This window comes from Hypanus sabinus, unplaced genomic scaffold (genome assembly GCF_030144855.1).
Source record: "Hypanus sabinus isolate sHypSab1 unplaced genomic scaffold, sHypSab1.hap1 scaffold_1903, whole genome shotgun sequence".
NCBI lineage: Eukaryota > Metazoa > Chordata > Chondrichthyes > Myliobatiformes > Dasyatidae > Hypanus > Hypanus sabinus.
The window spans coordinates 14,078-36,622 of record NW_026779996.1 but is presented as its reverse complement, the minus strand read 5'-3'; the positions used below and the strand labels follow the sequence as shown (position 1 = coordinate 36,622).

Below are 22,545 nucleotides of genomic sequence, written 5' to 3'. Positions count from 1 at the left end.
AAATGTCACGACTTCATATCTCTAAGTAGTGATCCACGCTCTAAGCTCATCCGCTTTCTTCAAAACACCCCTTGCGTTAAAATAGACACACCTCAAGCTTTCGGCTTACCTACTCTACTCTATCATCTGCCTAACCGCCCTCTCGCACTGTCTACAAGCTTTCTCTATTTGGGAGCTAACCTCCTCTTTCCCAGTCTCTATAGTTCGGATCCCACCCCCAAACATTCTAGTTTAGTGTGTGTTGGGACAGTGTGTAGAGAGCGTCCCTCTGTGCCTGCTCCCGGGAGTGTGTGATGGGACGGACTGAAGGGGGATTCACTCTGAGCCTAACACCGGGAATGTGTGTTGGGAGAGTGTGGAAGGAGATTCACTCTGTGACTGACACCGAGAGTGTGATGGGACGGTGTGGAGGGAGATTCACTCTGTGTCTGACCCCAGGAGTGTGATGGAACGGTGTGCAGGGAGATTCACACTGTGTCTGACCCCGAGAGTGAGTGTTGGGAAGGTGTGGAGCGAGATTCACTCTGTATCTGTCTCCTAGAGTGTGTAATGGACGGTGTGTAGTGAGATTCACTCTGTTTCAGACCCCAGGGGTTTGTGATGGGCCGGTGTCGAGAGAGCTTCACCGACTGTCTGACCAAGTGTGTGTTTGAGATGAGACCGTGTGGCCGGAGCTTCACTCTGTGTCTGACACCTAGAATGTGCGATGGGACGGTGTGGATGGAGATTTACTCTGTGTCTGACACCGGGAGTGTGTGATAGGATGCTGTGGGGGGAGTTTCACTCTCTGTCTGACCCCGGGAGTGTGCGATGGGACTATGTGGAGGGTAACTGTCTCTGAGTCAGTGCTCGGGAATGTTTGATGGAACGGTCTTGAGGGAGAATCACACTGTGCCTGACCACGGGAGTATGAGCTGGGACGGTGTGGAGGGAGATTCACTCTGTGTCTGACCCCAGGAGTGTGATGGAACGGTGTGCAGGGAGATTCACACTGTGTCTGACCCCGAGAGTGAGTGTTGGGAAGGTGTGGAGCGAGATTCACTCTGTATCTGTCTCCTAGAGTGTGTAATGGACGGTGTGTAGTGAGATTCACTCTGTTTCAGACCCCAGGGGTTTGTGATGGGCCGGTGTCGAGAGAGCTTCACCGACTGTCTGACCAAGTGTGTGTTTGAGATGAGACCGTGTGGCCGGAGCTTCACTCTGTGTCTGACACCTAGAATGTGCGATGGGACGGTGTGGATGGAGATTTACTCTGTGTCTGACACCGGGAGTGTGTGATAGGATGCTGTGGGGGGAGTTTCACTCTCTGTCTGACCCCGGGAGTGTGCGATGGGACTATGTGGAGGGTAACTGTCTCTGAGTCAGTGCTCGGGAATGTTTGATGGAACGGTCTTGAGGGAGAATCACACTGTGCCTGACCACGGGAGTATGAGCTGGGACGGTGTGGAGGGAGATTCACTCTGTCTCTGACCCCGGGAGTGTGTGACGCCACGGTGTGGAGTGAGATTCACTCAGTGTCTGACCCCTGGAGTGTGTGATGGGACGGTGAGGAGGGAGATTCACACTGTATCTGACCCCGGGAGTGTGCAATGGGACGGTGTGGATGGTAATTTACTCTGTTTCTGACCCAGGGAGTGTGCGATGGGACGGTGTGGAGGGAGATACACTTTGTGTCAGACCCCTGTAGTGTGTGTTGGGACAGTGTGTAGAGAGCGTCACTCTGTGCCTGCTCCCGGGAGTGTGTGATGGGACGGTCTGAAGAGGTATTCACTCTGAGCCTGACACCGGGAATGTGTGATGGGACGGTGTTGAGGGAGATTCATTTTATGTCTGAAGTCGGAAAAGTGTGATAGGATGGTGTGGAGTTAGATTCCGGCTGTCTGAAACCAGAAGGTTGTGAGGGGACAGTGTTGACAAGTTTGTCTCTGTGTCTGACCCCTGGAAAAGGGTCCTAAGGAAAAGGATATTGAATTGTGTAAGGTAAGGGAAAAAAAAAACGTTGGGACTTTATCGAAACTATGACAATTAAAGACGAGGAAGTACTGGCGGTTTTAAGGAATATGAAAGTAGATATTTTCCCGGGTCCTGACAGCATAATCATAGGACTTGGAGGGAGCTTGGTGTGGAAAAATAGGGTCTCTGACGGAAATATTTCAAATGTCCTAAGAAACGGGGTTGGTTCCGGACGATCGGCGTATTGCTCATGAGGCTCCATTGTTTAAAACGTGTTCTAATAGTAAACCTAGCAATGATAGGCCTGTCAGTTTGACGTCAGTGTTGGGTAATCTAATGGAAAGTATTGTTAGAGATGGTATATATAATTATCTGGATAGACAGGGCCTGACTAGGAATAGTCAGCGTGTTTTTGTGCGTGGAAGGTCATGTTTGAAGAAAATTTTTTGAAGAGGTTACGAGGAATGTTGACGAGGGTATAGCAGTGGATGTTGTCTATATGGACCAGTAAGGCCTTTGACAAGGTTAAGCACGGTGATTTAGGAAGGTTCAATCGTTAGGTATAAAATGAATTCAATGGTTACTGGAAAGGAGATGCCAGAGAGTAGTGGTGGATAGCTGTTTGTCAGGTTGGAGGACGGTGATTATTGGTGTGCCTCGGAGATCTGTATTGGGTCCAAAGTTGCTTGTCATACACATTATTGATCCGGATGATGGGGTTGTAAATTGGATTAGTAAGTGTGCAGATGATACTAATGTAGGTGGCTTTGTGGATAAGGAAGTAGGTTTTCAAAGCTTGCAGAGAGATTTAGGTCAGTTAGAAGAGTGGGTTGAAAGTTGGAAGATGGAGTTTAATGCCATCTGGATTTATCTGGAGTTATCTCCTGGTAATGCCATCTGGAGTTAAAGAATGAGGTGCTACATTCTGGTAGGAATAATCCAAATACGACGTACCTGGTAAATGGTAGGGCGTTGAAGAATGCAGTAGTACAGAGTGATCTAGGAATGATGGTGCATAGTTCCCTGAACGTGGAATCTCATGCGGATAGGGTGTTGAAGAAAGCTTATGGCATACTGGCTTTTATAAATCAGAACATTGAGTATAGAAGTCGGGATGTAATGTTAAAATTATACAAGGCATTGGTAAGGCCGATTTTGGAGTATTGGGTACAGGTCTTGTCATCGAATTACAGGAAGGATATCAAAAAAATAGAGAGAGTACAGAGAAGATTTACGAGAATGTTACCTGGGTTTCAGCACCTAAATTACAGGGAAAGTTTGAACAAGTTAGATCTTTATTCTTTGAAGCGTAGAAGGTTGACGGGAGTTTGATCGACGTTTTTAAAATAATGAGTAAAATAGATCGACTTGATGTGGGTAGGCTTTCTCCATTGGGGGTAGTGGAGATTCAAACAAGAGGGCATGATATGAGAATTAGTGGTCAACATTTTAAGGGTAACACGAGGGGGGATTTCTTTACTCAGAGAGTGGTAGCTGTGTGGAACGTGCTTCCGGCAGAAGTGGTGGATACAAGTTTGGTATTTTCAGTTAAAGTAAAATTGGATAGGTATATGGACAGGAAAGGAATAGAGTTTTATGGGCTGAGAGCGGGTCAGTGGGACTACGTGAGTGTAAGAGTCAGACCGCACGAGAAGGGAAGAGATGGCTTTTTTCCGTGCTGTAATTGTTGTATGGTTATATGTGTGATGGGAGAATGTGGAGGGAGATTCACTCTGTGTCTGACCCGGGAGTATGTGATGGGACGGTGTGGAGGAAGATTCACTCTGTGTCTGACCACATCAGTTTGAGATGGGACGGTGTGAAGGAGTTTCACTCTGAGGCCTAGAATGTGTGATGGGATAGTATGGAACGATATTCACTCTGTGTCTGACCACATCCGTTTGAGATGGGACGGTGTGAAGGAGTTTCAGATTGTGTCTGATCCCGGGTTTGTGTGAATTGTACGGTGTGGATGGAGTTTCAGCTTGTGTCTGATCCCGGATTTGAGTGAATTGGACGCTGTGGAGGGAGAATCTCTCTGTTTCTAAACCCGGTGTGTGGTATCCGACGGTGTGGATGGAGTTTCAGACTGTGTCTGATCCCGGGTTTGTGTGAATGGGACGGTGTGGAGGGAGAATCTCTCTGTTTCTAACCCCGGTGTGTGTCATGCGACGGTGAGGATGGAGTTTCAGATTGTGTCTGATCCCGGGTTTGTGAGAATTGGACGGTGTGGATGGAGTTTCAGATAGTGTCTAACCCCGGGTTTGTGTGAATTGGACGGTGTGGATGGAGTTTCAGATTATGTCTGATCCCGACTTTGTGTGAATTGGTCGGTGTGGAGGGAGAATCTCTCAGTTTCTAACCCCGGTGTGTGTTATGCGACGGTGTGGATGGAGTTTCAGACTGTGTCTGATCCCGGGTTTGTGTGAATTGGACGGTGTGGAGGGAGAATCTCTCTGTTTCTAACCCCGGTGTGTGTCATGCGACGGTGAGGATGGAGTGTCAGATTGTGTCTGATCCCGGGTTTGTGTGAATTGGACGGTGTGGATGGAGTTTCAGATTGTGTCTGATCACGGGTTTGTGTGAATTGGACGGTGTGGAGGGAGAATCTCTCTGTTTCTAGCCCCGGTGAGTGTTATGCGACGGTGTGGATGGAGTTTCAGATTGTGTCTGATCCCGGGTTTGTGTGAATTGGACGGTGTGGAGGGAGAATCTCTCTGTTTCTAACCCCGGTGAGTGTTATGCGACGGTGTGGATGGAGTTTCAGACTGTGTCTGATCCCGGGTTTGTGTGAATGGGACGGTGTGGAGGGAGAATCTCTCTGTTTCTAACCCCGGTGTGTGTCATGCGACGGTGAGGATGGAGTTTCAGATTGTGTCTGATCCCGGGTTTGTGTGAATTGGACGGTGTGGATGGAGTTTCAGATAGTGTCTAACCCCGGGTTTGTGTGAATTGGACGGTGTGGATGGAGTTTCAGATTATGTCTGATCCCGACTTTGTGTGAATTGGACGGTGTGGAGGGAGAATCTCTCAGTTTCTAACCCCGGTGTGTGTTATGCGACGGTGTGGATGGAGTTTCAGACTGTGTCTGATCCCGGGTTTGTGTGAATTGGACGGTGTGGAGGGAGAATCTCTCTGTTTCTAACCCCGGTGTGTGTCATGCGACGGTGAGGATGGAGTGTCAGATTGTGTCTGATCCCGGGTTTGTGTGAATTGGACGGTGTGGATGGAGTTTCAGATTGTGTCTGATCCCGGGTTTGTGTGAATTGGACGGTGTGGAGGGAGAATCTCTCTGTTTCTAACCCCGGTGAGTGTTATGCGACGGTGTGGATGGAGTTTCAGATTGTGTCTGATCCCGGGTTTGTGTGAATTGGACGGTGTGGAGGGAGAATCTCTCTGTTTCTAACCCCGGTGTGTGTCATGCGACGGTGAGGATGGAGTGTCAGATTGTGTCTGATCCCGGGTTTGTGTGAATTGGACGGTGTGGATGGAGTTTCAGATTGTGTCTGATCCCGGGTTTGTGTGAATTGGACGGTGTGGAGGGAGAATCTCTCTGTTTCTAACCCCGGTGAGTGTTATGCGACGGTGTGGATGGAGTTTCAGATTGTGTCTGATCCCGGGTTTGTGTGAATTGGACGGTGTGGAGGGAGAATCTCTCTGTTTCTAACCCCGGTGTGTGTTATGCGACGGTGTGGATGGAGTTTCAGATTGTGTCTGATCCCGGGTTTGTGTGAATTGGACGGTGTGGATGGAGTTTCAGATAGTGTCTAACCCCGGGTTTGTGTGAATTGGACGGTGTGGATGGAGTTTCAGATTGTGTCTGATCCCGGGTTTGTGTGAATTGGACGGTGTGGATGGAGTTTCAGATTGTGTCTGATCCCGGGTTTGTGTGAATTGGACGGTGTGGATGGAGTTTCAGATTGTGTCTGATCCCGGGTTTGTGTGAATCGGACGGTGTGGATGGAGTTTCAGATTGTGTCTAACCCCGGGTTTGTGTGAATTGGACGGTGTGGAGGGAGAATCTCTCTGTTTCTAACCCCGGTGTGTATTATGCGACGGTGTGGATGGAGTTTCAGATTGTGTCTGATCCCGGGTTTGTGTGAATTGGACGGTGTGGAAGGAGTTTCAGATTGTGTCTGATCCCGGGTTTGTGTGAATTGGACGGTGTGGATGGAGTTTCAGATTGTGTCTGATCCCGGGTTTGTGTGAATTGGACGGTGTGGATGGAGTTTCAGATTGTGTCTGATCCCGGGTTTGTGTGAATTGGACGGTGTGGATGGAGTTTCAGATTGTGTCTGATCCCGGGTTTGTGTGAATTGGACGGTGTGGATGGAGTTTCAGATTGTGTCTGATCCCGGGTTTGTGTGAATCGGACGGTGTGGATGGAGTTTCAGATTGTGTCTAACCCCGGGTTTGTGTGAATTGGACGGTGTGGAGGGAGAATCTCTCTGTTTCTAACCCCGGTGTGTATTATGCGACGGTGTGGATGGAGTTTCAGATTGTGTCTGATCCCGGGTTTGTGTGAATTGGACGGTGTGGAAGGAGTTTCAGATTGTGTCTGATCCCGGGTTTGTGTGAATTGGACGGTGTGGATGGAGTTTCAGATTGTGTCTGATCCCGGGTTTGTTTGAATTGGACGGTGTGGAGGGAGAATCTCTCTGTTTCTAACCCCGGTGTGTATTATGCGACGGTGTGGATGGAGTTTCAGATTGTGTCTGATCCCGGGTTTGTGTGAATTGGACGGTGTGGATGGAGTTTCAGATTGTGTCTGATCCCGGGTTTGTGTGAATTGGACGGTGTGGATGGAGTTTCAGATTGTGTCTGATCCCGGGTTTGTGTGAATTGGACGGTGTGGATGGAGTTTTAGATTGTGTCTGATCCCGGGTTTGTGTGAATTGGACGGTGTGGATGGAGTTTCAGATAGTGTCTAACCCCGGGTTTGTGTGAATTGGACGGTGTGGATGGAGTTTCAGATTGTGTCTGATCCCGGGTTTGTGTGAATTGGACGGTGTGGATGGAGTTTCGGATTGTGTCTGATCCCGGGTTTGTGTGAATTGGACGGTGTGGATGGAGTTTCAGATTGTGTCTGATCCCGGGTTTGTGTGAATTGGACGGTGTGGATGGAGTTTCAGATTGTGTCTGATCCTGGGTTTGTGTGAATTGGACGGTGTGGAGGGAGAATCTCTCTGTTTCTTACCCCCGGTGTATGTTATGCGACGGTGTGGATGGAGTTTCAGATTGTGTCTGATCCCGGGTTTGTTTGAATTGTACGGTGTGGATGGAATTTCAGATTGTGTCTGATCCCGGGTTTGTGTGAATTGGACGGTGTGGATGGAGTTTCAGATTGTGTCTGATCCTGGGTTTGTGTGAATTGGACGGTGTGGAGGGAGAATCTCTCTGTTTCTTACCCCCGGTGTGTGTTATGCGACGGTGTGGATTGAGTTTCAGATTGTGTCTGATCCCGGGTTTGTGTGAACTGGACGGTGTGGAGGAAAGCTCACTCGACACGATCCGGAGATTTACTGCTTGGGCGGTCTGCAGGAAGCTTCGCTCACTCTCTGACCATGGAGTATGTAAGGAAAAGGTGTGGAAGAAACGTGAACCTGTGTCTGACACCGGCAGCTTGTGGTGGGAAGGTTTGGAAGGAGCTTCACTTTCCGCCTGATCCCGTGGTGATTCACTCTGTGACGGACACCTGGAGAGATTCATTGGATCGTCTGTAGGGAGGTTCGCACAGTGTCTGAGCCAAGCAGTGATTGATTGGACCGAGCCGAGGGTGCTTCTCTCTGTGTCTCACCACTGGAATGTGTGATGGGACGGTGCTCACTATCTGACCACGGATGTGTGTGGTGGGACGGCTTGGAGGGAGCTTCATTTTGTGTCTTAACACGTGATTGTGCGACAACGCAATCTAGACGGAGATTCACTCTGTGTATGCCCCCGGGATGTTGAGATGGGACGATGTGCAGGAAGATTCGCTCACTCTTTGACCACTGTTTCTGATGGGACACTATGGAGGAAGTTTCACATTGTGCCTGATGCCGGGATTTTGTGAATGGGACGGTGTGGTGGAAGGTTCACTCGGTATGACCCGGAGATTTAGTACGTGGATGGTCTGGATGATGATCAGGTGATGTGGGCTGGCAGACTGGTTCATCGATGGAGCTTGTTTCCATAACTTTGTTTTTAACTTGTACCTGATAACGACCAACAACTAAACAAAGGTAACTTTAAAAAATAATCCAAATGGCTTCAAGAGTTATAAATGGCAGCTGCTGAGTTTAGAAAGCTGATCTTGGAAATTTACGCGAGGCCAACTGACCCGGGAAGTGAAAATCCAGAGACAGAGTGAAGCTCCCCCTCATCATGGGCCCGTGTACCTCCCTCTAACTGGAAGTTGGACATCCTCGTCCGGAAACCTCAGACAGTGCGGATGGGCAGTGAAATCGTCGATTTGTTGAGGAAGCAGAGAGGCTACTGAATGGTTCAGTTGGATTGGGAGAATGGGCAAAAAAAGTGGCGGATGGGTTTCTATATGGCCATGCACTTTGGTAGAAGAAGTATAAACTACTTCCTAAATGCTGAAAATAAACAAGATATTTGCGGCGCAGAGGTAATTGGGAGAACTTGGGCTGATTCCCTCAAAGCTAGTTTAGAGCTGGAGTCGGTGGCGAGGGGGCCACGTGCAATGTAGCATTTATGTGAAGAGGATTCGAATATAAATCAAGGATGCAAAGTTGAGACTTCACAATGCACTGCCGAGGCCTCAGGGAAGATTGGGGACAATTCTGGGTCCGTTATCTAAACCGGCCAGGTGTGATTGCTTTGGACATTTTTGAAATGAAGTTCACAAAATGATTCCGGTATTGAAAAGCAGATCAAATCAGGAATATTTGGCGGCTGAAACTCTGAAGACTGGGGAGGGGCGTGGGGTTGAGGGTTTTGCCGAAGCTGATGGTATGTTTCAAAGCCTCGACAGTGCAGATGAGAAGAAAATGTTCCCCATGGTGGGAGAGTCTGAGACCAGTGGGTCCACATCAGAATACAGGGCCCTCCTTTCAGAACGGAGATTGGGGGTGGGGGGATTTATTGCAACAGCAGGTGCTGAATCTCTGGTCGTCGTTGCCACAGGCGGCTGTGGAGGCCGCCATTGGGTATAGTGAATTCAGAGATTGATAATTTCTTGATTATTAAGGGCATGAAGAAATACGCGGAGAAGACAGGAGATTGGGGCAGTGAAGTAATTTTTTTCCGCCATGTTGAAATAACGCAGCTGACAAACGGCCAGCTACTGTTCCTATATCTGATGGTCTTAATTTAAGTTCCAGTGTTAGACCAGAAGACCATAAGACATTGGAGCAGAACTAGGACATTGAGTTTGCTCTGCCATTGAATTGTAGTTGTTCCTTTTTTTAAACCTCCTTAAACCCACTTCACGGCTTTCTCCCCATAACCTCTGATGCCGAGTCCAATCAACAACTGATCAATCTCTACCTTAAATGCACCCAGCGACCCGGCCTCCACAGCTGTAAGTAGCACAAATATCCACAAGTTCCCCACGTTTTGGCTGAGAATCCCTGTGTTCAAACTGAGGCTGTGCTCACTTGCCCTTAACTCTCCCACCGTGTGAACCATCCTTTCCAGACATAATCTGTCTCTGCCTTTCAACATCCCAAAGGTTTCAATCAGATCTCCCCTCATCCTTCTGCATTCCAGCGAGTGCAGATCCAGAGCCATCAAACGTTATTCGCATGATAACCCTTTCATTCCTGGAAATATCCTGGTAAACCTCCTCTGAACGTTCTCCAACGCCAGCATTTCCTTTTCTAAGATGAACGTACCAACACTGCTCACAACGGTCAAGCTGAGAGCTCACCGGAGCCTTATAAAGCCACCCCATCACAAACTTGCTCTGGCAATTTATACCTCTTGAAATAAATGCTGACATTTGCCTTCCTCACTAGCGACTCAACTAGCAAGTTAACCTTCAAAATGTTTTGTGTAAACATTAAGGTCTTCTGCATCTCATATTCCTGGATTTTCACCCCGTTAATGAAAGAGTCCGCACCAATAGCCGACAACCAAAGAGCATGACCATGAATTTTGCAAAGTTGTATTTCATTTGCCACTTTTCCTCATTCTCCTAATCGGTCTAAGTCCTACCGCATCATGCCTCTTTCTTCGACACGACCAGTCCCTCAGCCAAACTCCTAACTGGGTAACAAAGCCATTTATTCCATCATTCCGGAGTCAGGCACAGTGGGAAACACACTCCTCAGCATCCCATCACACATTACCGAGTTCAGACATACAGTGAACCTCCCTCCACACTCCCCCACCTCAAATCCATAGAATCAGATGCAGAGTTATGCTCCTTGCATACTGACGCTTCAAGCACTCCCGTGGAGAGGTACAGACTGAACAACCCTCATCACAGAACCCGCTATTAGTCATTGAGTGACGTTCTCCCCACATCGTGCCGTCACACACACCCGGGTTCAGACACATAATGAAGATCCGTCCTCACTGTCCCAACACACACTCCTGAGGTCAGACACAAAGTGAAGTTCCCTCCGCTCCGTCCAATCACACACTCCTGGGGTCAGACACATAGTGAAGCTCCGTCCATGCCTTCCCGTCACCTATTCCCGAGATCAGTTACAGTTACTGGTAGTGGTTTTAAAGGCATTTCACAGGAGATTCACCAGGTTAATTGCAGAGATGAGGGCGTTAGACTATGAGGAGAGATTGAGTCTCCTGCGACTCTAGACGCTGGAATTCAGAATAGGAGAGAAGATCGAATAACATGAAACGTGAGAGATAAGATCGAGGCAGGAAAGTTGTTTGCACTGTTAACAATGACCTGGTTGAGAAAGCGGAGTGATGTGTTAAAGGTAAGATTTTTGGCAAAGTCCCCTAATTAAGGTTTCATCTACGTTTCATCACATAAAACATTGAGAAACCTACAGCTAAATACAGGCCGTTCGGCCCATAAGTATGTGTCGAACATGTCCCAACCCGAGAAACTACTATGCTTACCCATCGTCCTCTAAGCAGCTATCCAAAAGTCTCTTAAAAACCTTATTGTATCCGCCTCCACCACATTTGCCAGCAACCCATTCCACACCCACATTACTCTCTGAATTAAAAACCCTACCTCTGACATCTCGTATGTACCTATACACCAGCAACATAAACCTGTGTCCTCTTGTGGCAACCCTTTCAGCCCTGGGGAAAAAAAGCCTCTGATTATCCAAACGATAAACTCCTCGCAACATCTTATACACCTCCATCAGGTAACCACTCATCCTCCGTCGCTCCAAGGAGGCCGAATTCACTCAAACTATCCTTATAAGACACGCTCCTCAATTCAGGCGACATCCTTCAAATCTTTCTATGGTTTCCAAATCCATCTTGTAGTGAGCCGACCAAAATTGAGCACGATACTCCAAGTGTGATCTGACCGGGGTCCTCTATAGCTGAAACATTACCTCTCTGCTCCTAAATTCAATTCCACCATTGATGAAGGGCACTATAACATATGCCTTTTTAACTACTGCATCAACCTGCACAGTGTTTTGAACGTCCTATGGGCTCGCATCCCAAGATCACTCTGATCCTCCACAAGAGTTTTACCATTCATACTTTAATCTGCCATCATATTTGACCTACCAAAATTAATCATTTGAGACTTTTTTGGGTTGTACTCCGTCTGCCATTTCTCAACCACGTTTTGCATCTTGTCAATGTCGCACTGTGACCTCTGCCAGCCCTCCACATTATCCTCAACATCCCCATCCTTTGTGTCAAAAGCAAATTTGCTAACCCATCCCTCCACTTCCTCATCCAGGTCAGTTTTACTATCAGAGAAAAAATCCCCTATCTCTATCTTATAGACAATAGACAATAGACAATAGGTGCAGAAGTAGACCATTCGGCCCCTCGAGTCTGCACCGCCATCCTGAGATCATGGCTGATCATTCACTATCAATACCCAGTCCCTGCCTTGTCCCCATATCCCTTGATTACCCTATCCATCAGATATCTATCTAGCTCCTTCTTGAAAGCATGCAGAGAATTGGCCTCTACCGACTTCCGTGGCAGTGCATTCCAGACCCCCACAACTCTCGGAGCTCCTCTTATATTCAGAATTCCAGTGAATAGAGTCGCAGGAGATCCAATCTCTCCTCATAGTCTAACCCCCTCATCTCTGCAATTAACCTGGTGAAACTCCTCTGCACCACTTTCAAAATCAGCACACACATTCACAAATCAGGAGACAGGATCTGCATGCACTACTCCAGGTGCGGCCTCGTCACTGTCCTCTGCAGTTGCAGCATAAACTCCCTGCACTTGTATTCAATACCTCAAGCAATGAAGCCCAGCATTTTTTTTAACAGAAGTAAAAGCCTGAGAGTGAAAGAGTAAATGCATCTCGGAGAGCAAAATTGTCTATCAGTGCTGGGGAAGTGAGACTACACTGCGCAGGCGCGTGACGTAGATGAACAAAGGTTTAAAAAAAGACCGGCATATGCAGCAGGCGGCGTTGAGAGCGAGCAGTGGAATGAGAAGGGGCAGAGTGTCGAGGCATTGGCTCAACAGGCTTCGGCATGAACAGTCAGAGGTGAGAACGTGCTTCGGTAGTTGTTTTTTTTTTGTTTGTTTGTTTTTCCGCTTGCAGTAGAGAGAGTGCCGGGCAGGATGTTGGAATAGTTCTCTTCCAGGATGTGGAAAATTAGGGAGATATCCGGTGTCCCTGCGGGAAGTGCATCCAGCTGGTGCTCCCAACAAACCGCTTTACGGAACTGGAGCTAGAGAAGGATTGCATCCGCATCATTCGGGAGAATGAGGAGTTTATAGATAGTAGTTTCACGTAGGTTGTTAAGCCAAAGGAGCAGCGCTCAGTTATCTGGGTTACGGTCAGGCGAGAGAAGAGAAGGGCAGTCCGAGTAGCTTTCCCCTGTGAGCATTGTCCTCCACAAGTATACCGATTTGGATACTGTTGGGGTCGAAGACTTATCTGGAACAAGCTGCGGCAGCCAGACGTTTGCCACTGGGTCTGGTTCTGCAGTGCAGAATGGAGGGTGGAAGACGAGGAGAGCGGTAGTGATAGGGGACTCGGTATTAGAGGTACAGGCAGGAGGTTCTGTGGTGGTGACAGTGACTCCCGGATGGTTTGTTGCCTTCCGGGTTCCATGGACAGGGATGTCTCCGATCGCGTGCACAGATTTTGAAGTGGGACGGTGATCAGACAGATGTCATGCTACACATTGGTACCAATGACAAAGGAAGAAAGAGTGAAGAGGCCCTGATGCGTGAGTATGGACAGCTTTGTACGAAGTTAAAAGCAGTTTCTCGAGGGTGGTAATCACAGGATTGATACCAATGTCATTTGACTGTGAGAGTAAGATTAGGATGCTCTGGAGGATTACATGTGGCTGAGGATCTGGAGTAGGTGCAGGCATTCAAATTACAGGATCACAGGGAGCTCTTGAAATAGCCATCTGACCATATCATAATTACAGCACGGACACTGGCCATCTCGGCCCTTCTAGTCGGTGCCGAACGCATACTCCCACATAATCCCACCTACATGCACTCAGTTCATAACCCTCCATTTCTTTCCTGTCCATATCCCTATGCATTTTTAATGACAAAATCGAACCTGCCTCTACCACTTCTACTGGACGCTGGTTCCACACATCTACCACTCTCTGAATAAAGAAGACACCCCTCATTTCCCGCACTAAACATTTGCACCTTAACACTCAACTCATGTCCTCTTGTTTGAATGTCCCCTAATCTTAATGGTAAAAGCCCATCCACGTCATATCTATCTATCCCCCTCATAAATTTAAGTACCTCTATCAAGTCCCCCTCGACCTTCTAGGCTCCAAAGAATAAAGTCCTAACTTGTTCATCCTTTCTCTGTAACTTAGGTGCTGAAACCCTGGTCACACTCTAGTAAATCTCCTCTGTACTCTCCCTAACTTGTTGATACCTTTCCTATAATTCGGTGACCAGTACTCTACTCAATACTCCGAATTTGGCCTCAGCAATGGCTTGTACAATTTTAACAATACATCCTAACTGCTATACTCAAAGCTCTGATTTTTTAAAGGCCAGTATACAAATAGCTTTCTTCACCACGCTATCCACATGAGATTCCACATTCAGGGTGCTATGCACGATTATTACTAGATCACACTGTTCTACTGCATTCGTCCATGTCCTACAATTTACCATGTATGTCCTATTTTGACTATTCCTACCAGAATGTAGCACCTCACACTTATCAACATTAAACTCCATCTGCTATCTTTCAGCCCACTCACATAACTGGCCTAAATTTCTCTGCATGCTTTGAAAACCTACTTCATTATGCACAACGCCACCTATCTTAGCATCATCTGCATACTTACTAATCCAATTTGCCACCCCATCATCCAGATCATTAATGTATATGACAAACACCATTGGACGCAATTCAAATTCCTGAGGCACACCAGTAATCACCGGCCTCCAACCTGACAAACCGTTATCCACCACTACTCTCTGGCATCTCCCATCAGCCACTGTTGAATCCATTTTACTAATTCAATAGTAATACCTAGCGATTGAACCTTCCTAGCTAACCTACCGTGTAGAACCTTGTCAAATGATTTCCTGAAGTCCATATGGACAACATCCACTGCTTTACCCTCGTCAACTTTCCTAGTAAACTCTTCAGAAATTTCAAAAAAATATGTCAAACATGACCTTCCAAGCACAAATCCATGTTGACTGCTCCTAATTAGACCCTGTCTGTCCAGATAATTATATATTCTATTTCTGAGAATACTTAATATTAATTCACTCACCGCTGACGTCAAACTTACAGGCCGATAATTGTTCGGTTTACTCTCAGTACCCTTTCTAAACAATGGAACCACATGAGCAATTCAACACTCCTCCGGCACCATCCCCGTTTCTAATGACATTTGAAATATTTCTGTCAGAGACCCTGCTATTTCTACACCAACTTCCCTCAAGGTCCTAGGGAAAATGCTGTCAGGACCGGGTGACTTATCCACTTCTATATTCTTTATTCGCTATTGTACTTCCTCTTCTTTAATCGTCATCGTTTCCCTAACTACCCGACTTGGTTCCCTTACCTTACACAATTCAATATCCTTCTCCTTGGTGAGCACCAATGAAAAGATTTTTTTTCAAAATCTCCCCCATCACCTTCGGCTCCATACGTAACTGTCCACTCTGATTCTCTAAGGAGCCTATTTTATCCCTCACTATACTTTTCCTATTAATCTCCTGTGACAGGTGGGATGTGTACAGGAGAGGTGGGTTAGACCTAAACTACAAGGATACCAATATTCTTGTAGGGAGTTTTGTTAGTGCTTCTAGGAGAGTTAAAACCAGATATGCGGGGGAATCGATGCAGTGAGCCAGAGCAAACAGTGGAGCTGTGGTGAAAATAAATGTTGTTAACAGTTCTTGCAAAGTCACGAATAGAAGGGTTGCGTGTGCTGAGGTGTGCTTATTTCAAAGCTCGGAGTATTCTGGGGAAGGCTGACGAACTGAGGGCGTGGATTGACATATGGAGTTACGACATTATAGCCATTACTGAAACTTGGCTACAGGAGGGGAAGGACTGGAGTTCTAATGTTTCTGATGAGATAGAAGAAGAGAAAGGAACGGTGGAGGGAGGAGGCCTTGGCATTGCTAGTCAGAGAAAATGCTGCTGCAGTACTCGGGCAGGAAAGATTAGAGGGTTTGTCACCCGAGGCCATATGGGTGGAGCGGAGAAACAGGATAGGTATGACCACATTATTGGGGTTGCATTATAGACCACCCGATAGTCAGCGAGAACTAGAGGAGCGAATCCGCAGAAAGATAGCAGACCACTGCAGGAAAAATAAATTTCTGATAGTCGGGATTTTTAATTTTCCACATATTGACTTCCATGCTGTTAAATGTCCAAACGGGTTAAAGTTTGTAAAATGTGTCCAGGAAAGTTTTCTAAATCAATATATAGAGGTACTAACGAGAGAGAATGCAATATTAGATCTCTTATTAGGAAATAAGTTAGGACAGGTGACCAAATTGTGTATCGGGGAGGGGCAATTTGGTTAAAGTTATCATAACGCCTTTAGTTTGAACTTGATCATGTACAAGACAGATCCGGTCCTCGAGCTGAAGTTCCAAAGTGGAAAAAGTATATATTTGAAGATATAAAAATGCAAAACCGTGAATTGGGGCAAGTTGATCTCAGGCAAGAATGTGATTGGTAAGTGGGAGGCCTTCAAAGGAGAAATTTTCAGCTTGTATGTTCCTGTCAGGAATAAAGGCAAAGTGAATAAGAATAAGGAACCCTGGTTCTCACGGGATATTGGAAATTTGATCAAGAAGAAGTGAGAGATATAAGTCAAGTATAGGAAACAATGAGCAAATAAGGTGTTTGACGAGTACAAAAAGTGCAAAATAATCTTTAAGAAAGAAATCAGGAGGGCTAAAAGAAGACAGGAGACAGGATTTGGTAATCAAGGTGAAGGAAAATCCAAAGAACTTCTGCAGGTACGTTAAGAGCAAAAGGATAAATTTGGACCACTGAAAGATCATAGTGGTCCGCTACGTATGGAATCAACATAAATGGGGGAGATTTTAAATGGTATTTTTTCCGTCTCTTTAATAAGGAAACTGACTTTGAATCAATGGAAAAAAAGGGAAACAAGTAGTGAGGTCATGGAACCGACACAGATTGAAGAGGAGAGGGTGCAAGCTATCATGAGGCAAATCAGAGTAGATAAATACGCAGGACCTGACAGGGTATTCCCTCGGACCTTGAAGGAGACTAGTGTTGAAACTGCAGGGGCCCTGGCAGATATATTTAAAATGACGGTATCCACGGGTGAGATGCCGGAGGATTGGAGAAGAGCTAATGTTTTTCTAAAAGGCTCTAAAAGTAATCCAGGAAATTATAGGCCTGTACGTCTGACGTCTGTGTAGTTATATTATCGGATGGAGTACTAAGATATAGCATCTACAAGTCTTTGGATAGACAGTGAATTATTAGGCAGAGTCGCTGTGGCTTTCTTTGTGATAATTCATGTTTAATAAATCTATTAGAGTTTCTCGAGGAGGTTACCAGGAAAGTGGATGAAGGGAAGGCAGTGGATGTTGTCTACATAGACTTCAGTGAAGCCTTTGACAAGGTCCCACATGGGAGATAAGTTATGAAGATTCTGTCGCCAGGTATACATGACGAGGTGTTAAATTGAATTAGACATTGTCTCAGTGGGAGAAGCCAGAGAGTGATAATGGACGATTACTTCTCTGAGTGGAGGCCTGTGACTAGTAGTGTGCCAAACAGTAGGGTCCACTGTTGTTTGTCATCTATATCAATGATCTGGATGATAATGCCGTAAATTGGATTAACAAGTTTGCTAATGATGCAAGGATTGGAGAAATGGTGAACAGTGGGGAAAGTTTCCAAAGCTTGCAGAGGGATCTCGACCCGATGGATAAATGGGCTGAAAATGGTATGTGGAGCTTAATACAGACAAGTGTGAGGTATTGCACTTTGGAAGGACAATCCAAGGTAGAACATGCAGCGTAAATGGCAGGGCCCTGAAGAGTACAGCAGAACAGAGAGATCTGGATATACAGATACAACGCTCCGTACAGTGGCTTCATAGAGAGACAGAGTCGGAAATAGAGCTTTTGGTACTTTGGCCTTTATAAATCAAAGTATTGAGTTAAGAGTTGGAATGTTATGGGGAGGTGAGATAAGGCACTGGTGAGGCCGAATTTGGAGCATTGTGTGCTGTTTTGGTCACCGAATTACAGGAAGGATATTAATAAGGTTGAAAAAGAGCAGAGAAGGTTTACAAGGATGTTGCCGGGACTTGAGAAACTGAGTTACAGAGAAAGGTTGAATAGGTTAGGACATTATTCCTTGGAGCGCAGAAGGATGAGAGGAGATTTGATAGAGTTATATAAAATTATGATGGGTAGAGATAGAATGAATTCAAGGAGGTTTATTGCACTGAGGCTAGGGGAGAAAAAAGGCCAGAGGACATGGGTTCAGGGAGAAGTGGGGAAAGTTTAAAGTGAACATTGGGGGGCTTCTTCACACAGAGAGCGGTGGGAGTGTGGAATGAGCTGCCAGATGAATTGGCAAATGTGGGCTCACTTTGAACATTCACGAAAAACTTGGACAGGTACATGGATGAGAGGTGTATGGAGGGATATGGTCCAGGTGCTAGTTCGTGGGACCAGGAAGAAAAATGTTTCGGCACAGCCAGGAAGGGCCTAGAGGCCTGTATCTCTGCTGTAATGTCCTATGGTTCTATGTTTCTAACAGACTGCGATCTCTCTGCAGATCTGTTCCTCCTAATCCAGCAGACTTTTCACCGGTCTACAATGTAGCTCCAATGTCATGGCGATACATTTCTTATTCCTCATTTCCTCATTCCCATTGATGAAGGAAGAGCAGTAGATGTAGTGTATATGGATTTCAGCAAGGCATTTGTTAAAGTACTCCATGCAAGGCGTATTGAGAAAGTAAGGAGTCATGGGATCCAAGGGGACTTACTTTGTGTATCCAGAACTGGCTTGCCCATAGAAGTGGTTGTTCATCGTGGCTGTAGACAGGTCATAATCTGCATGGAGGTCGGAGATCAGTGGTGTGCCTCAGGGATCTGTTCTGAGATCTTCAGACTTCCTGGTTTTTATAAGTGACCTGGGTGAGGAAGTGAGCGGATGGGTTATTAAGATTGCTGATGACGCAAAGTTTGGAGGTGTTGTGGATAGAGTGGCGGGCTGTCAGAAGTTACAACGGGACATTGATAGGATGCAGAACTGGGCTAAGAAACAGCAGATGTTCAACCCAGATAAGAGTGAAGTAGTTCATTTTGGTAGGTCAAATATAATGGCAGAACATAATATTAATGGCAAGACTCTTGTCAGTGTGGAGGATCAGATGGATTTTGGTGTCCGAGGACACAGGAGCTCAAAGCAGCTGCGCAGGTTGACTCTGTGGTTAAGAGGGCGTACGGTGTATTGGCCTTCATAAACCGTCGAAATGAATTTACTAGCCCAGAGGTAATGTTGTAGTCTCATGGGACCTTGGTCAGACCCCACTTGGAGAATTGTGCTCAGTTCTCGTCGCCTCACTATAGGAAGTATATCGGAAGTTGCCTGGACTGGGGAACATGTCTTATGAAAGAAAACTGAGTGAACTCGTCCTTGCAGCGACGGAGGATAAGAGGTGACCTGATCGACGTGTATAAGATGATGAGAGGCATTGATAGTGTGAATAGTCAGAGGCATTTTTTTTTCAGGCTGAAACCCTTGCCACAAGAGGACACGGGGTTAAGGTGCTGGGAACTAAGTCAGGGGTAAGTGTTATACGCAGAGAGTGGTGAGTGTGTGGAATGGGCTGCTGGTAACGGTGATGGAGGCGAATACAATAGGCTCTTTTAAGAGACTTTTGTATAGATACATGGAGTTTAGAAAAAAATAGAGCATTCTGAGTAAGCGTAGTAATTTCTAATGTAGGGACATGCTGGGCGTAAATTTGTGGGCCGAAAGTCCTGTGTTGTACTGTACGTTTTCTATGTGTCTGTATTTCCACCCATAAAGCCTCACTTAAACAAGCTGTCTTGTCTGTTCTGACTGTGTTTTGCGATGACACTTTCTCATCATTGTTATGTCACTCCTCCTCCTGTAATTCCTTTCGCATTGTCACGTCTAAAAATAGGGAAACTCGGAAAATCGTGCTGTCCTGCTTGTCTCTCCTACACCCCATTCTCAATATTGGCTACAATATCATGATTCAATGTGTTGATTCATGCCCTGAGCTCAGCTGCGCTTCTTTGAAGCTTCCTGCTTTGAAATATACGGAGCTCAGGGCACCAGTCGCAAGATGCACAACCTTTTGATTCCTGCCTTTTTCTGAACTCTTAACAATGTCTGTCCCCATATCGATTCCGATATCTGCTCTCCATGTCTGAATCCCATCCCCCTGCACCTCCAGTTCAACTGCTGTCCCGAAGACTCTCATGCATAGTCCTGAAAAACCGTCCCTCTAGGATATCAGTTCCCCTCCAGTTTATTAGTAAACCTTCTTCCATCTCTTCTGTAGACATCCCACGTTCCTTTGAATAAACACGATGAATTTTGAATCCCTCCCTCCTGCACCGCAGCTTGAGCCTTGTGCTAATCCATATGGTCCTCCTGGGTCTGGACACGGGGACGGGTGGTGGTCCTGTCGTTTAATTTAATAGCTAAATCCCTCACCTCACTGTGCAGAACCACCTTCCCATACATACCGATTTCATTGGTACATATATGGACCAGGACGTCGAGCTGCTCACTCACCCAATTAAGAATCACAGAATCGTTTTAAAATTGCAGTTGAGCATCTTTCATTGTGCACTGATAAAATATGAAAATAGTTTTAATTACTTGTGCAGGAAATATGGCCTTGCACATAATCAGTTTATTTTCAACACCTGCAGATTCTCCACTTTTTCAAGGAAAAATTTCCCTCTATTCCTGATCTACCACCTGCTATGTTGTGGGACAAACTCCCTCTTCGCTTTTATAATAAAGGGCTGATCTCTGGACAATACTCTCAGCAGAAGACTTTGGGAGATCAAGATCTAAACAAAACTATGACTAGCTGGGAGGATGACCTTGGTGTGGATCTGGCTGAGGAATATTGGGCAAATGCACTGAATAGGGTTCATTCGTCGTCATCATGTGCCAGACTCGGGCTCATACAATTTAAAGTTTTACACGGTACATTTAAGTAAAGCCAGGCGTGTTGACATATACCCGGGACAGACGCTGGCTGTGACAGGTGTTCCTTCTCTCCGGCTGGTTTAATGAATGCATTTTGGTCTTGCTCTCGGTTTGATGGCTACTGGGCACTGGTTTTTAAAATTATCAGACAGGCTTTGGGAGTGACACTGAGACCGTGCCCATTTATAACTGCATTTGGTGTGGCAGCTGATGTTTTGGTTTTAAATGCAAAGCAGTTGGATATCATTTCACTTACATCGCTTTTGGCCCGTAGGAATATCTTGCTGGTCTGGAAATCTGCCACTCCCTCATCTGCTGCTGTTTGGTTAGAGGACGTAATGTTTTATTCTGAAATTAGAAAAGATTAAATTCACTCTGAGGGCGTCTGTGAGAAAGTTCTATTCGAAATGGTAAACTTTCTTGGCATAGTTTGGGAGTCTTAAGGAATTACCTACTAGTCGATGGCATTTGAATGTACCTGGGAAGTTGCTTCCCTTTTAACACGCATGTGGTTTACCTGACAGGGTGGTTGATGAATTGTAAACTGAGTCTATTCTGGATCATCTGAGATGCTGTAGATGTGTTTGGGACTTCGTCTTGAAGTAGTGCGGGGTTATGGCTCTGAAATGTCCGTACTTGTATTTGTGAAGTAAATTTGCAATGTATTGTAAACACATTAGCTATCATTGTATGGTCGGAGAGAGCGCGTGAGGGGATACTTGTTTCGGAGTAAGATACAAAAGCAAAATGGAGGAAAATGTAATCCATTACGTATTCTATATTATGCCGTTCCTCAGTAAAATATATTATAAAGAAAGAATCATAGAGAAGGAATGGTGTGCTGTGAAAAGAGGAAGGAAGGGGAGGAGATTGGGGCCAGAGAAAGGGTGTTCAGATTCAGCAGTTGGTGCAGAACGTGTAAGCCGCCATTTTCTTGTTCCCTGTCTCTGTTTGGAGTATGTTGAAAAGCCGAAATCCACTGACCCAAGGCCAGCATTCACAGACAGAGCGATAATCCCTCCATACAATCCCATCACACACTCTTGAAAATATACACTGTATAACGCTCCCTCCGCAACTATCCATAACACAACCCGGGATCATACACAGAGTGCAACTCCCTCCACATTGTTTCAATACACACACTGGGGTCACTCAACGAGTGAAGCTCCGTCCACAGCGCCCAAACGCACAGTTCCTGGGTCCGATAACCAGCGAAACTCCCTATATATTATCATATCACACTATCGGGGCCAGACATTTGAAGTGCCTCCCGCACCATCGCAGCACACCCTACCGGAGTCAGCAACAGTACGAATCCCTCTCCCTCCTCTCGGTTTTTCAGCAGTCTTGAATCGTGTGTGTCTCTCGGAGATGGTGCGTGTGCTTGAGCGGATTGTGTGCTGCCGTTAGAGGAAGGAAGGGGAGGAGACCGGAGGCCAGGGAAAGGGTGGTGAGAATGCAAACACTGATGCAAGTGGTGTGGAAGCACATGGCCGGCCTGTGCATGCAGAGCTGTGGAGAGATTCAGATCCTGGCGATCGATAGCCATGGTTCGGGTGAAGTTGAAACATCAGCCATCATCTCTCCCTCATACTCCGCACAATTGCTTGTGTCACAGAATGGGAGGGGAATGGAGGGTGACGTAGACGGGGAGCGTTTAGCGGGTGGAGTGTATCACGCGGACGGGGCGGGGCGTACGGATGCGATGATGGAGACGGCGAAGTGTGCAGGAGAGGATGTGGGTAACGGAGACGGGGTCGGTTGTAGGCGAGGGATGGGTGACGG

The 22,545-nt window shown here is 46.4% G+C and overlaps 1 protein-coding gene across 2 annotated transcripts in view; it reads right to left on the bottom strand.

Moving 5' to 3' along the window:
• The window catches only part of LOC132387478 (low affinity immunoglobulin epsilon Fc receptor-like), a 36,847-nt gene extending 14,682 nt beyond the window's left edge, over positions 1-22,165 (bottom strand). For both annotated transcript variants that reach the window (XM_059959845.1, XM_059959846.1), the window contains exons 1-3: positions 22,055-22,165; positions 21,014-21,105; positions 18,545-18,691 (exon numbers count right to left, since the gene is read on the bottom strand). In XM_059959845.1, coding sequence (XP_059815828.1) covers positions 18,545-18,588 — 44 coding nt within the window. In that variant the 5' untranslated portion in view covers positions 18,589-18,691; positions 21,014-21,105; positions 22,055-22,165. The remainder of the gene's footprint in view (positions 1-18,544; positions 18,692-21,013; positions 21,106-22,054) is intronic.
• Positions 22,166-22,545: the final 380 nt, after the last annotated feature.